The sequence below is a fragment of the Haplochromis burtoni genome, unplaced genomic scaffold (genome assembly GCF_018398535.1).
Source record: "Haplochromis burtoni strain Fernald_Lab_line unplaced genomic scaffold, NCSU_Asbu1 Contig_211, whole genome shotgun sequence".
NCBI classification, from domain to species: Eukaryota; Metazoa; Chordata; class Actinopteri; order Cichliformes; family Cichlidae; genus Haplochromis; species Haplochromis burtoni.
In genome coordinates, this window is record NW_024582572.1 from 166,179 (window position 1) to 179,690 (window position 13,512).

Genomic DNA, 13,512 nt, shown 5'->3' on the forward strand with positions numbered 1-13,512 from the left:
AAACTATAGTAGCTCAAATACTCAAGAAGTTAACGTTGGTTCTGATAGAACGGTGTCTGAATACACAGTGCAGCACACTCTGCTGTGCAGGGGGCTGTGTAGCTACAGACTGGTCGGGGTGCCCGTGCTGACTAGGGCTGCCACAAACGATTATTTTGATAGTCGACTAATCAGATCATCATCCATTGAACGTAAAACGTACAGCTTATTGCACCAGCAGCATCTGCTCTTATATAACTATCATTAGCTTACAGCTTTAAGTGTTTAAGGTATGTGCTAACTAAAAATAAAGACAAGATGATAGTTTATTAAATTTTAATGAAATTTGCAGATTGTTTCGTGAAGTTTAATAAACTCAGCCGTCTGCTCCTTGCTATCTAAAATATAACAGGACACTGGAGTATATTCTCGAGCATCTCACACTTCTGATAATCAGCTGTCTGCTTGACGTTTATTCAGCTGTGTAAAAACTTTAATCTCAGCCAAACCGATTTACTCAGGCACCCAAAGCCCTTTACAATTCCACTGTTCATTCACTCACTGGTGGAGGCAGCTATAGTTGTAGCCACAGCTGCCCTGGGGCAGACTGACAGAAGCGAGGCTGTCATATCGCACCCTCTGGCCAACACCAGTAAGTGGCAGGTGAAGTGTCTTGCCCAAGGACACAACAACCGAGACTGTCCGAGCCGGGGCTCGAACCGGCAACCTTCCGGTTACAAAGCAAACTGCCAACTCTTTGAGCCATGATCACCCTGATCACCCAGTGGAAGAAAGTGGCCTGGTCTGATGAATCATGTTTTATTTTTCATCATGTGGATGGTCAAGTGTGTGCATTACCAGGTGTTGGGTGCTGGGAAACTTTGGGTCCTGCCATTCATGTGGATGTCACTTTGACACGCAGCTTCTACCAATGTATTGTAGACCACGCACATCCTTTTGCCTTCCCTGGTGGGTGTGGCGTTTTTCAGTGGGACAATGCGTACTGCAACAAAACAAACATGGTTCCAGAATGCTTTGAGGAAGAAAAATCTGCATTTCAGGTGTTGACTTGTCCTCCATATTCTACAGATATCAGTCCAAATAAGCATCTGTGGAATGCGCTGGACAAACAAGTCCAGTCCATGGATGCCCCACCTCCCAACTTACAGGATTCAAAGGATCTGTTGCTAACATGTTGGTGACAGGTAACACAGCACACCTTAGGGATCTAGTGGAGTTGATGCCTCGATAAGTCAGGCCTGTTTTGGCAGCAAATACACACAGACACAGTGTTAAATGTCGCTAGACTAATGGGCAGCACGCGCTGACATTGTTGCCCTGCACTTTGGTCTGCACATGTTAACATTGTGGTGCGTTTAAGCTCATTATCTTGTTGCAATTTGAATCCCTCACCACAAACATGCAAACCAGAGGGTGGAGCATGTCTCTGAAGAAATCAGTGCTGCCTTTTAATGGATAGGGTGAACTCCATTCACTGCAAGTTTCCAGCTCCATAGCTACAACTCCCAAGGCTTAAATAACCCCCCACCCCACTCCTTCCGAATGTTTCTTTAGCAGCCCCCTTCTCTTCCTGTTCTGCATGTCCTAGCCTATCCAAGTATTTCATCTTGTATTCTTTCTTTAGCCATGTATCTGTGATCTAGTTCTTTTCTGTCTCTCAGTGAGGAAACCTCTTGGTCCATTTTGAGGACCAACTGATCCACTTTTTCTTTGTGGGTTTGTGGACTTACTTCCTTAGGAACCTGTAATCTAATCATGGCTGTGACTCTGTGGAAGCCCCTCACTGGGACTAATTTTCTTTTAGTTCTTCCACTATCACAATGCTACTAATCATAGTGTTTAAAAAGTGCCTTAAACATCCTTTATCTTTAATGGCCACCAGTAGCTTTTATGGTTGCAGACGTAGTCCATAGACTGTGTTGCATTATATGGGAAAACGGCTCCTTTCACCCCAGAAAACATTTGAACATGAAGTTTATTTAGTAAATTATGCTAATGCTTGGGTTCAAAAGGAGAACTAGCTAACTTGGCATAAGTTAATCACAAGATGTTAGCCACTGTGTGTGCCGTGTCCTCGCTTTCACTCAGATCAGCTGGTGAAAACTGTTATAATAACACCTCTTAATGTGCCTGCACAAACCAGTGAGTGTGTCACAGCGGTTAACTAAAGGAAGGCGCCGAACACTCCTAAATAAGAAAACAAAGATGAAATAAATATCGTTGCTACATAAATAGTTGCTTCACATGTCCATCTACACCTCACTGATAATAACCTTTACGAACAGTTCCAGTCTGGTTTCCGTCCTCTGCATAGCACCGAAACTGCTCTTATAAAAATAACAAACGACCTTCTTATGGCAGCTGATTCTGGTCTCTCTCCATCCTTATTCTCCTTGATCTGAGTGCAGCCTTTGACACCATCTCTCACCCCATTCTTCTTAGCAGATTAGCTTCTATTGGCCTCTCTCATACTCCCTTAGCCTGGTTTAAATCATACCTGTCTGACCGCACTCAGTTTATTCAATTAAAATCCTTCACTTCTCAGCCTTCTCCTCTATCTACTGGGGTGCCTCAGGGATCTGTCCTCAGGCCCCTGCTTTTCATCATTTACTTTCTTTCGCTCGGACACATTTTTCGTAAATATAACATTCAGTTCCACCGCTATGCCGATGACACCCAGCTTTACCTCTCTACCAAACCCGATTCTACTCTTCCTCCACTCTTCTGCTTGGCTGAACTCAATTCCTGGTTCTCCTCCAACTTCCTTAAACTCAACAGCAATAAATCACAATTTCTCCTGGTTGGCACTAAACTATCGCTATCCAGAATTAATGATTTTTTCTCTAACTATCAATAATTCGTCTGTTCCTATCTCTCCCTCTGTGAAAAGCTTGGGTGTCATTCTCGACAGTATCAATAATGTCACACGTGCAGCATATTTTCAACTCCGTAACGCCTCCGCCCCTTCCTCACTCCTCATGCCACTGCCATTCTCGTCCATAATCTTATTATCTCTCGAATTGATTACTGTAACTGTTATTATTATTATTATATTCCAAAACTTAAATCACTTCCACTGTGTGTTAGAAAGATTTTAAAAGTGAAGTGAATAAAATAGATAAAGGGACATCATTTCTACCATAACAAAACGTGGTAGAAGTTCAATTTTATGGTGCACAAATAAATACCAGCTAGTTCAGGTTGATAGTTGTTTCACACATACAAAAGGAATATTTATGATGACTGACCAGAAGTAGTCCAGAGCGGTTTTCTGTGTTAAGAAAATGCCACAATATTCTCCGCACAAATGTATTCCAACATCAGACAGTGCAATGCTCAGAGACATAACACAAAACCCAAGAGATAAAACACGGACGGACCTGAATTAGCACGTTACATGTTAAAGTTTATCTCAGTACAATTAGAAAAAGACTGAACAAATATGGCCTGTTTCTCTGGAACAAATGAATCCTCTAATACTTGTATAGAAATGTTCTCACACTGCACAAAAAACAGTGTGCAGGTAAAATTACGGTTGGAGCACCATTCTATGTTGTTCTTACCACTGTGCATACGCTAATCTAAACCAACATGCTTGCCCATTCTCCATCAGCATACTGTTTAAACATACAGAAAGTGCAACTGAAGAAACTGAAACAACAGCGTCAGAGAGGAGGAGAAAGCAGACTCCTTTTCATTTAGTATTTTTTTCTTTACCTGCAAGTTAATCTTTTGTTTTTATTTTTTGTATTTTAATTCTTACCGCTTTTTAGAAAATTGCAGTTAAGAATTAAAAATCACTCCTGTGTATTCCTACATATTCTAAATGTGAGGCATCTGTCCAAACGCTAAATCTTGGCACAAAGTGAGTGATGAAGCAGAATAATGATCCCAAGCACAGCAGCTGAAAATGAAAAGAATGAATGTGTTGCAGTGGCCCAGTCAGATGTCCAGACCTCAACCTTAAGAGAGCTGTGTTTAAACAACTGCCCACAAACATCAAGAGATCTTTGTAGAGGAGAGCGGATTAAAGTTCTTCCACAACACTACGAGAGACTGTCAAACAGAAAAAGAGAACTTCTTGCTAAAGGTGCTGAGCGCTGAATCATCGTTCTTATTCACAAGACTGCACTGCTGAACTCCTATGAAACCTTTCTGTTTCACACCACTGTAGACACATATAAGAAGTGTGACTGTTAGCGTGGTCAGTCTGTTATTCTTCAGTTTGGTTCTAAATCATCTAAGCTGCCTATTATTTCTAGGTTAATGTCAGGAAACTAACAGAAAACAATGCAGGGCTATAAAGTGCTCTCAGATGTTTTGAGCTGAACACGCTGTCGATCAGTTTAATCTGTACCGATGGGGGCAGAGTCACCGCTCACAGCTTGTGTCTTGGCAGCACTGGTTGAAAACCTCCAACCCGTTTAATGAGAAAAGTTGTCTAAAAATAGATGCAGAGTTACCACAAACGTCTTCACGAGACTGCAGAGTGTTGCTTCCTGTCACCTCTTAAAATGACTGTGCTTCTGCTGTTTAACATATCAACAAGATATTTCACACCCTACTTACAACTTTCCAAATTAGACCATCTGTGGGAGAAGAAGCTTTAATCAGTGACCTGTCACCAAACGCTACCGGCTGTTTTGTCAGATTTCACTGGAAATCAGTTTATCGGCATTGATCTCTGCGTAGCTTCACTGACAAGTGTTATATTTATTTCATTTATTTAGTTCCATTGTACTTCTAAGGTTTCGTTAACAGGATTGTACTGGACTGTTTTTTTTAACATTTTTAAGATACAAAGTAAATGCCACGTATAGTTAGTCAATTATTATAATTATTTTTAATTATTTTCTCCAAGTTTGTTTGTAATTAATTATTTAAAAAAATATAAATTGTAAAAGCATTACAACAAAACCCCAAAGTACTGTTCTTCAACCCGACTGTCATTTCAGCTTGTTAGGTCATGTGACTCTCTACAATGTTGTCTCTACAACCTTCAAACTACAGAGCTGCATACTTCTGAACCCAAAAAAAACCTACAGCCTCAGTCACACAGGTCAGCGACGCCCTCAGAAACCTCTGGTCACCAGGAAAGAAAAGGATGTGTATTCATTAACTGGAAAAAGTGCCAGAAACTGAAAGCAGGCGAGTGTTTGGGAGTGGGCACCTCCCATGGCAGGGGGGTACAGGTGATTGTGGCAAACTTCTAGTGACCAATCACAAGAAGGTTTTTGGTGCAGGACTGCATGCCTCTTTATGGCCAGCAACCTTCTGCCACCCCGGGCTAACCAGTTAGAGAATATAGTTTTTTCCCTACCGACTTGGGCAATTCACAGCAACAGACATCAAACTCACTTTCTTGGGGATTTTTTCCATAACAAGCAGCGGTCACCTGGCTGCTGCTGACTGGTCTCTAAGCCTGTCTAAGACTTTTTGCCTTGTCATCAGGTTCCTGACATGAATTTTAAAGGGTGATTTTTCATCAGCAGAGCACCTGAGCGCCTAAAACATGAGATTTTATTTTGTTTTTTTCTTTTTGAGTCCCACTTAATGTCATGTCTTAATACGTGGTGATTTTTTTTATGTGGGATCTGGTGAAAACTCAGGTATTTAGTCTTACCTGGATGGTAAGAAAGGTTAATGTGCTTGTTTCAGACAAAGGATGAACTGAAGGGGCTCATCGAAGCCTGGTGTAAGATAAAGGATTTTTCTGAACTGTGAATCACACAAAACTACTTTAATTGCTTTACATGTATATAATTGCTGTATAACATGGAGCTAGAAATAAGCATAAGAAAAGTATGTAATGTTTACTTGCTGTGATGTTGTTGGGCTCTCCCTCTGAGTGACGCCACTGTTGACGGCATGTTTCCTGTTCTTTGTCTGTCTGCAGGTTGGTAGATGACCGATGTGTGGTTGAGCCAGCTGCTGGAGATTTGGACAACCCCCCAAAGAAATTCAGGGGTAAGAATGACTGTTGCTGTGTTGCTGTGTTTTGGATCAGTAATGGTATTCTGGTATTTATTTAATTTGGTATAAATGTCTGCTGCTCTATTTAAGTGATAAACAGATTCATGACGATGAATGAAACCTCCAGTGTGTTGTATGAAATATAAATGGAGTGCGTGTGATGTTAGTCCAGCTATGATCATCAGAGACCATTGGAGGAGAAGTTTTCCACCAGCTGCTCTCTGATGGTTTCTCTCTCTTATAAACTTACTTCACCATCTGCTCTCACTGAGCAGCTGAACCAGTTTATAAGTGGACCACAAACAGAGACTGACAGCAAAAAGTAAAAAAAGTTAAAATCCAGAACAGACAGCGGCTCCTGTGTCTGATGATCAAACTTATGAAATTGTTAAATTGCATTTAAACATCTCACACATTTCCTCAGCATTACTGCTGGCTGACAAGAGTCCACATGGAAAAACAAAACCATCTGATAGCAAAACAAAGAAGACATGAAGAGCAGTGTATAGACAGGTAGACTGATGGACTGAAGTTCACTGTGCTGACTGTTTAAACTAATTTTACAAATAAATAATCTCTCTCTTTATCATAAGTCTTTGCCCTCATGAACTATGTTCCTTTTTTATTTAAATTTGGGCAATCTTGGCATTAGTTATTTAATTTATCTTCTCCCCCTCCAGCATATAATGGGCTCTTTTGAGGACATTTCTTATCACTGTTATGCTGATGATATTCAGTTGTACGTTTCTTTTATGCCCAGGATTTATCTAAGCTTCAGCGTCTGAATGATTGCTTAGATTTGATCAAACGTTGGATGGCTGCAAATTTCCTCCAACTCAACGAGGGGAAAACCGAAGTCCTCGTATGCGCCCCTGATAGGTTTCTATCGCAGATAGTGAAAGCCCTTGGTCCTCTCTCACTTTATGTTAAATCCTCTATCAGGAATTTAGGTGTCACCTTTGACTCGAGTCTCACATTGGATGGGCATGTGAAATCTCTGGTTCGGTCTTGTTTTTATCATTTAAGAAATGTGGCTAAGCTAAGCCCGATTTTATCTCGCTCTGAACTTGAGATTGCTATACATGCATTTATTTCGTCACGCTTGGATTATTGTAATTCGCTGTTTATGTGTCTAAGCAAAGGTTCTCTGGATCGTCTGCAGGTTGTGCAAAACGCTGCAGCTAGGCTTTTGACAAAATCCTCCAAGTACTCACATGTGACACCGTTATTATCTCAGTTACACTGGCTTCCTGTTAAATTTAGAGTATTTTAAGATCCTGGTCTTGACCTACAGAGCTGTGCACGGACTGGCACCGCCTACATCTTTGATCTGCTACAGCCCATGTCCCCTAGCAGGTCTTTGAGGTCATCTGATCAGGGCTTACTTGCTTTAAAAAATACTAAGAGGAGGACTAGGGTGACAGAGCTTTTGCCACTGTGGCCCCGAGACTGTGGAACTCTCTCCCCCAAACATTAAGAACTGTGGACTCAGTAGCTGTTTTTAAAAAACAACTCAAAACTCACCTTTTTAAAACTGCTTTTGGTTAATTTTTTGCCTGTTTTATTTTCTCTTTTTAAATCTTTTTATGACTTGTAATCTTATGTGCAGCACTTTGTGACTCTGTCTTGAAAGGTGCTATATAAATAAAAATGTATTTATTATTTATTTAAGTAGGTCACACTGTTAGCAGCTCTGACACATAAAAACTATGTCAAACACTCTAAAAAATGTATGAGAAAGTTCATAAAAGCCAGTAAGGCACAAAGTAGTGTGGACGCACTGTTAAAGGTGCAGGAACACAACAATGGTGGGTAAATGCATTAATTTATTAAGAAAAACATGCATTATTTGAAGTAAGAACACAGTAATGATAATATATAATAATGAATATCATTTGAATTATTAGATCAAATAAATATAAACGTTGAAGCTGTTTCTCCAAATGTTTTTAACCCAATTTTTATATCAACTAAAAAAATCAACGGCCGTCCAAAAGTCATCATTGTTCCTTCAATTACACCCTAATTAATTACACGCACACAAGAATTTCACTCGCATGTGCTGTGCCAGTGTGCCTGCACATGCGATGTGACAATAAAAGTGATTTGATTTGATTTGATTTGATTTGATTAAATACTATATGATTTCTCTATGGTTGTTTCAAAGCTTAGCACTCTACGTTAAGCTGATTTTTACAACATTCATATCCTAGTAATGTTACACAGAGCAATTACACACAGGCAAATTCTGTTTGCTGTACAAACACACAGTTGGAACAGCGTGAAAACATACAGGATCTGCTGGAGGAGAGTCAATATTTGCCCGTCTTTTGTGCTCTTGCATCACTTCGCTCCAACTGTATTAGTTTTACTGAATGCTGCTCTCTCCAGCATTCTTTTAATTGCTTATTTATCTTGTCTAATTAAACAAAGTCTGTCTGTCTTCTCTGCACTCATTCATCGTGCCCACATGATGAATCCTAACAGCCATGGCGATGCCTCACATTTTCATTGTGCACAAATGTCTGCCGCTTCCGCTTCCATAGCACACAAACAAGTGGCTTGAAGTCACTTATCACTCAATTCTTTTTGGCTTGTGTTTAAATAGCAGCATGATTGGTCGATTTCTGGAAGCCTGCCAAAAGGAAACATAATATTTTTGTTACTGATTAACCTTTTCAATATTTTTATTAACCCTTACATATCATAAAACAAGACAAATGTCCATCAGATTTTATCTCGCTATGTTATTAAATCCTTTGGGATTTAATAATGATGATCTTCAGGGTTTTATGATATACCGGGGCGATCGTGGCTCAAGAGTTGGGAGTTCGCCTTCTAATCGGAAGGTTGCTGGTTCGAGCCCCGGCTTGGACAGTCTCGGTCGTTGTGTCCTTGGGCAAGACACTTCACCCGTTTCCTACTGGTGGTGACGTCAATGTCCGGCAGCCTCACCTCTGTCAGTGCGCCCCAGGGTGGCTGTGGCTACAACGTAGCTTACCATCACCAGTGTGTGAGTGGGTGGATGACTGGATGTGTGAAGCACTATACAAATACAGGCCATTTTACATCAAAGGAAGTCACTTATTACTCTGCTTAAATATTTCCTAAAAAATAATAACCAAATGTTTTAAAAAAAGTCATCAGCATAACACAGATTGAGACCAGCATCTTGGTGAAACTGGTAAATAGTAGTGACATATAGACAGTAAGAAGTGAAGCTCTCCCCTGGTGGGCAGGCAGTGCATGTGCAGGGGGCTGAGTTTGAGTTGACCCCAAACCCTTTCATTCTGAGCATATCTTGTATATATTAAAGACTCAAAGTCAATCTTCCTAAAACATTTTGGGTCCTAAAATTAATCATTGGGAAATACCTCATGTTGTTTTAGCTTTGTGGCCATTTTAAGCCCATAAACAGGCAGCACCCAGCATAAGGATTAGTTTACATTATTTTCAGTACTGATTCACAATCCATCAGATATTCCTGCTTAAATATGACATTACGTTTTTTTGTTATGTGTGTTGACTATACGGTGCATCTCTATATATAATTCCATCCCATTCTGCAGGCGGTCTTGTGATGTAATAACAAAGAAAGTGCCTTCTTCTTGTTCTTCTTCATCTTGCAGACTGCCTGTTTAAGGTTTGTCCTATGAGTCGGTACTCGGCTCAGAAGCAGTTCTGGAAAGCAAAACAAGCCAAACATGAGAAGGACAAGATTGGTGATGTGGTTCTGCTACAAAAACTACAGGTAACACACACATTTCAGCAGAAGCATGAGCGCATGGATGAAGCTAGGCTAGCTAACCTACGAGGACATCATTACTAAATCCCTCAGTTTTTGTGCGAAGCGAAACATATCTTAGATATTCTTGGGCACCAATGCACATCAACAGAGAAATATGACTACAGACTTGCTGTTGGTGGTTTGTTATTTGTCAAATCATACATCAGCCTGAGAGAGGGCTCATTGGCAGACGTTTAATTAGATTGAGCTGTGTTTAATTGGATTGAACTGTGTCTGTTGCAGCATGCATCAAATCTGGAGCAGAAGCAGAACGAGACAGAAAACAAGAAAGTCCATGGAGACGTGGTCAAATATGGAACTGTCATACAGGTAAACGAATTATTTCTCATTCAAATGAAGTGGAGCAAAGATTTGTAGACTATTTATGTGATTATAGACCAAACACAGACAATTATGAACATTTAGTATGATTGATCGCTCACAGTCTTTCATGAATAAGCAGATATTCTCCAATACACTGCTTGTTCTCATTTTCATTGGTTAATGGAGTCATCCAGTTCATTTATATGTATTTTGACTAAATGACTCCAGGAGGAAACCCTCCACAGAGAAATGCAAAACCACAAAACAAAGGTGGCAAAAAAAGGCCAGAAACATATGCCCAAACACCAAAATGATTTAAAAAAGACAAGAGAGAAAACTGCCACATAGAAATATGTAATCAATAAAGAAGGAAATGGCACAGGGAAAGACTGTAGCAGGCCTTTCAAGGAAGGATGCAAGGAGCCCAGAATCATGTTGCCTCATGATTCGCTCATGACTGAAGGTAAACAACGTTTGCACTTGTTTCCTTTACCTGCATCTGACTCATCGATTTCTTTTCACTGTTGATGTTTTTTCATTGCAACCAACCCAAAGACGAAACATATCAGACTGTCAGTCAACATCATGCGCCCTCTGGATGTATTTACTTTGCCCACTAAACTTCCTTCTATGAGCACATGCTGTGTCAGTGAAGTTCACACATTTCCTTTTGCACTTTTTACATAAACTTTTCAGCTATTTGAGACAGGAATGTTCAATGACGAGGACTACCATAAAGATGTCGTTGTCTGACACGACCTGACAGCAGCTTGACTGATATGGGCACAAAAATGTAGAAACAACTGCAAGCTTTCTTTTTTGCACGTCGATCCCCTCATTTTATGCTCTTGTATTTAGATATGACTCAAAAAGGAGTCTTGATGTGTCAACTAGCCTCAGCTTTATGGAACTTTAGGTTGAAGTGCAGTGGAAATAACAAAAGCTGGAAAATGTTTTAGTTATTGTTCGAGTTCTTGTAACTTGAAAGAAACCCTAATGGCTCAATCAAAGAGAGCGAATCTTAGGTTTCCCTTCATTAGGGAGGCCCAACCATGATTTTTAAAAAATGGATTCACCAATGCTGAAAATTCCCTTTGCAACATGCATGATATAAATCCCTTGATCCAGAAGAATATCTGAACTTTTTATTTTTCTTATTTTGAGTGAGCGCATGACACAGAATGTCAGATAGATTTGCCCTTTTTGTCATAAAGACCGGTAACCAACCAGCCACATAAACTCTTTGTTGAAAGTAATAATGCTGCCATACGGGCCCGTGCCCACTCGCAGTATTGTTAACAGGAAGTGTGCATGACCTCGTTTTCACGGCGCTCCTAAGAGCCCCCTGTTAGTAGGTCATACTGCTGTTTTCTTCAATTTCAGATGGTTGGTGAGAGAGAAGTGACATTTAACTGACACTGGAAAAATGGAAAAGTGAGATTTTAGCCAATGACTGAACACCATCATAAGATTGTTATAGCAAAAACTTTCAGTGGTAGCTTCTAAGTTCGCCAACAGTTTGCTTCCCTCCCAGAACATCTCTGATGGCCCAGTCATGAATTTAAATTTTATTTAACACATTGCTAAAAACTCTTTTGCTACTTTGTCTATCAGTTGGTCTGATTGAGTTAACGTGTTATGTTATTTCTTTTCCGTTCGGTGTTTTTATCCCTTTTCAGTTTAGCTAAACGCACCACATCGGCTGAATATTGATACTAATAAAATAAAAGACATTTGCCAGTATCCATGCTTGAAATTCATTTTCACACATATTTTGTAATAAAGGGTTTTTCATCCCTTGTAGGGAAAGAATTACAATAAAAATAAGCACATAACAAACAATCTAACAGATGGTGTGTCTGTAATGTAATGTTATTGTCCTTTGTGTGCAGCAGCTGCAGTTTAAAGAAATCTTAACACATTATCTATAACAATTTTTCCCACCACCCAGCAGAGGCCAAAATCCAACTTACTGCACATTTAAAAGTTCAAAAGAATCAAAGTTCCAGGTCAGTGCAGATGTGTTTTTAAATCTCACTGTGGTGACGTTAGACGGCACTCACAGGCTACACGTCTGAACACGTCTGCATATAAGAACACGCCTGCAGAGTTGCATTGTCTATCAGGACTTCCTGCTCTGAAGCCAACCAGTGTCTGCACTGTGACGGCTGCTCTTTGCTAGCAGGGCGACATCAGTTGCCATGATAACCAGGTGATTCACACGCCTCCGCTCCCCTTTTTATAGCTGTAATCGACCCTGCTGGTGTTTGTATGATCATTTACACACACACACACACACACACACACACACACAGCAGCACTGCTTTAGTGAGTATGTACATGCTGTTATCTGTTAGTGTCAATATTAACCTCCTTTCAAGGTTGAAGACCTCTTGTCATTACTCTCTCCCTCGCTCTCTTTCTCTCTCTCTTTCTCTCTCTCACACACACACACACACACACACACACACACACACACACATTTCCCACAGAACAATCTGAATAAGATTCAGTCAGACGATACCACACCCAATGTGTGTGTGTGTGTGTGTGTGTGTGTGTGTGTTTGTTTTTAAGGTGTAGAACGTATGACTGTGTCACTAACCTGAAGAGCAAAAGATTAGTGAAGATACTTTTTCACAGGTTTAAAAACATTCAGCCATGAAATGAAAAATAAAAAGTGTGTCTATTAAGTTTATTAACTAAACAACACAGAAGCAAAAATTCACTCCAATCATTTCTGTTGTTTATTTGTCTTCAGATCTGCAGTCTGTGACACCACGAGTGCAGTGAGTTTCTAGGTTGATGACTAACTCGGTGTTAGTGAACTACAAACAAACAAAACAAAAACAACAAATGTACAAAACTCTTTCTTAAACATAAAAGTAATTTTAGTTACACTGATCTAATCCTAATGAAGAAGTGAAGAAGTCAGTGTTTTCCTTCAAATGTAATCAAATGTACAGTAGTGTCTCTTTTAAATACCAGAGCAGCAAAAAATCTGTGAGGTTTTTTTGATTTGTGTTCACTTTTTCACAGTATGTTAAAAAAAAAGACAAAGTAAAGATCTTCTTTCCAGAACAGTTGCTGAGTCACAAACACCCCAGAAAGCTTTTAAAAACCTTTCAGGTGTAATCGAGAGCAAAATAAGAACAAAAACAAAAAAACAACATGGGCTCTGTTCTTCCCGAAAACAGCTGCTCACTATATTGGGGGGGCATTTGTTATATAATGCCCTAGTGACATATTTTAAATGCTGTCTACGTGACATACGGTGCAATGATGTACATGTGTCTGCAGCTGCTCCACATGAAGAGTAATAAATACCTGACGGTGAACAAACGGCTGCCGGCTCTGCTGGAGAAGAACGCCATGCGAGTCACTCTGGACGGGACGGGAAACGAAGGCTCCTGGCACTTCATCCAGCC

General features: G+C 40.1%; 1 protein-coding gene across 1 annotated transcript in view; it reads left to right on the forward strand.

The window, feature by feature from the left end:
• The window catches only part of itpr3 (inositol 1,4,5-trisphosphate receptor, type 3), a 66,288-nt gene that overhangs the window by 13,100 nt on the left and 39,676 nt on the right, over positions 1–13,512 (forward strand). Inside the window, exons 2-5 of the mRNA XM_042226410.1 lie at positions 5,897–5,967; positions 9,603–9,724; positions 10,004–10,090; positions 13,385–13,497. Of these exons, the coding sequence (XP_042082344.1) occupies positions 5,897–5,967; positions 9,603–9,724; positions 10,004–10,090; positions 13,385–13,497 (393 nt within the window). The remainder of the gene's footprint in view (positions 1–5,896; positions 5,968–9,602; positions 9,725–10,003; positions 10,091–13,384; positions 13,498–13,512) is intronic.